The sequence below is a fragment of the Charadrius vociferus genome, unplaced genomic scaffold (assembly GCF_000708025.1).
Source record: "Charadrius vociferus isolate BGI_N301 unplaced genomic scaffold, ASM70802v2 scaffold567, whole genome shotgun sequence".
NCBI classification, from domain to species: domain Eukaryota; kingdom Metazoa; phylum Chordata; class Aves; order Charadriiformes; family Charadriidae; genus Charadrius; species Charadrius vociferus.
Genome location: NW_009649304.1, coordinates 466,022 through 467,047, shown reverse-complemented (window position 1 = coordinate 467,047; position 1,026 = coordinate 466,022). Strand labels below are relative to the sequence as shown.

General features: G+C 64.6%; 2 protein-coding genes across 2 annotated transcripts in view; both read left to right on the top strand.

The window, feature by feature from the left end:
• Nucleotides 1-1,026, top strand: part of LOC104290097 (beta-crystallin B3-like) — a 369,903-nt gene that overhangs the window by 302,291 nt on the left and 66,586 nt on the right. The gene's annotated exons all lie outside the window — the stretch shown is intronic.
• Nucleotides 27-1,026, top strand: part of ASPHD2 (aspartate beta-hydroxylase domain containing 2) — a 4,522-nt gene continuing 3,522 nt past the window's right edge. Inside the window, exon 1 of the mRNA XM_009889165.1 lies at nucleotides 27-930. Within this exon, the coding sequence (XP_009887467.1) occupies nucleotides 27-930 (904 nt within the window). The remainder of the gene's footprint in view (nucleotides 931-1,026) is intronic.

Sequence of the window (1,026 nt, the reverse complement as noted above, 5' to 3'; positions counted from 1 at the left end):
GCGCCCCCGCCCCCCGCTGCACCACCATGTCTTTGGAGTGGCTGATGGATTGGAGCTGGTCCCTGGACGGCCTCCGGGATTTCATCGCCACGGGCATCCAGTCCTTCCGGGACTGCGACGCCACCGCCCTCGCCGCCGTCGCCTGCCTCCTGGTCCTCTTCGTGTGGTACTGCTACCACGTGGGGCGGGAGCAGCCCCGCGCCTACGCCACCGTCAACGCCCTGATGCAGAGCGCCGAGGCCAACGGCGTGCAGAACGGGTACGTCTACTGCCACTCGCCCGAGTGTGTGCGCTGCACGCACCACGACGGCCTCAACCAGAAACTCTACCACAACCTGCAGGAGTACGCCAAGCGCTACTCCTGGTCCGGCATGGGCAGGATCCACAAGGGCATCCGCGAGCAGGGCCGCTACCTCAACAGCCGGCCGTCCATCCAGAAGCCAGAAGTCTTCTTCTTGCCGGACTTGCCCACCATGCCCTATTTCTCCCGGGACGCTCAAAAGCACGACGTGGAGTTGCTGGAGCGCAACTTCCAGACCATCCTGTGCGAGTTTGAGACCCTCTACAAAGCTTTCTCAAACTGCAGCCTCCCGCAAGGATGGAAAATGAACAGCACGCCCAGCGGGGAGTGGTTCACCTTCTACCTGGTGAACCAGGGCATGTGCGTGCCCAGGAACTGCAGGAGATGCCCACGGACGTACCGCTTGCTCGGCAGCCTTCGCACCTGCATTGGCAACAATGTCTTTGGGAATGCGTGCATCTCCGTGCTGAGCCCGGGCACCGTCATCGCCGAGCACTACGGACCCACCAACATCCGCATCCGCTGCCATCTGGGTAAGTGCCCGGGGACGGGGGGTGGTTCATCCCGGCTGGGCGTCCCCGCCACCGGCGGACAGCAGCCCAGGAAAGGCCCCTTGCACCCCGCGCTCTGTGAGTTCAGCTGCTAATTGCAGCCCCGGGGCTGTCTCATGGCGCGAGGGAGGTTTTGGGGCTTCGGCAGCAGCAGCCTCCCCAGGAGAGGCCGGC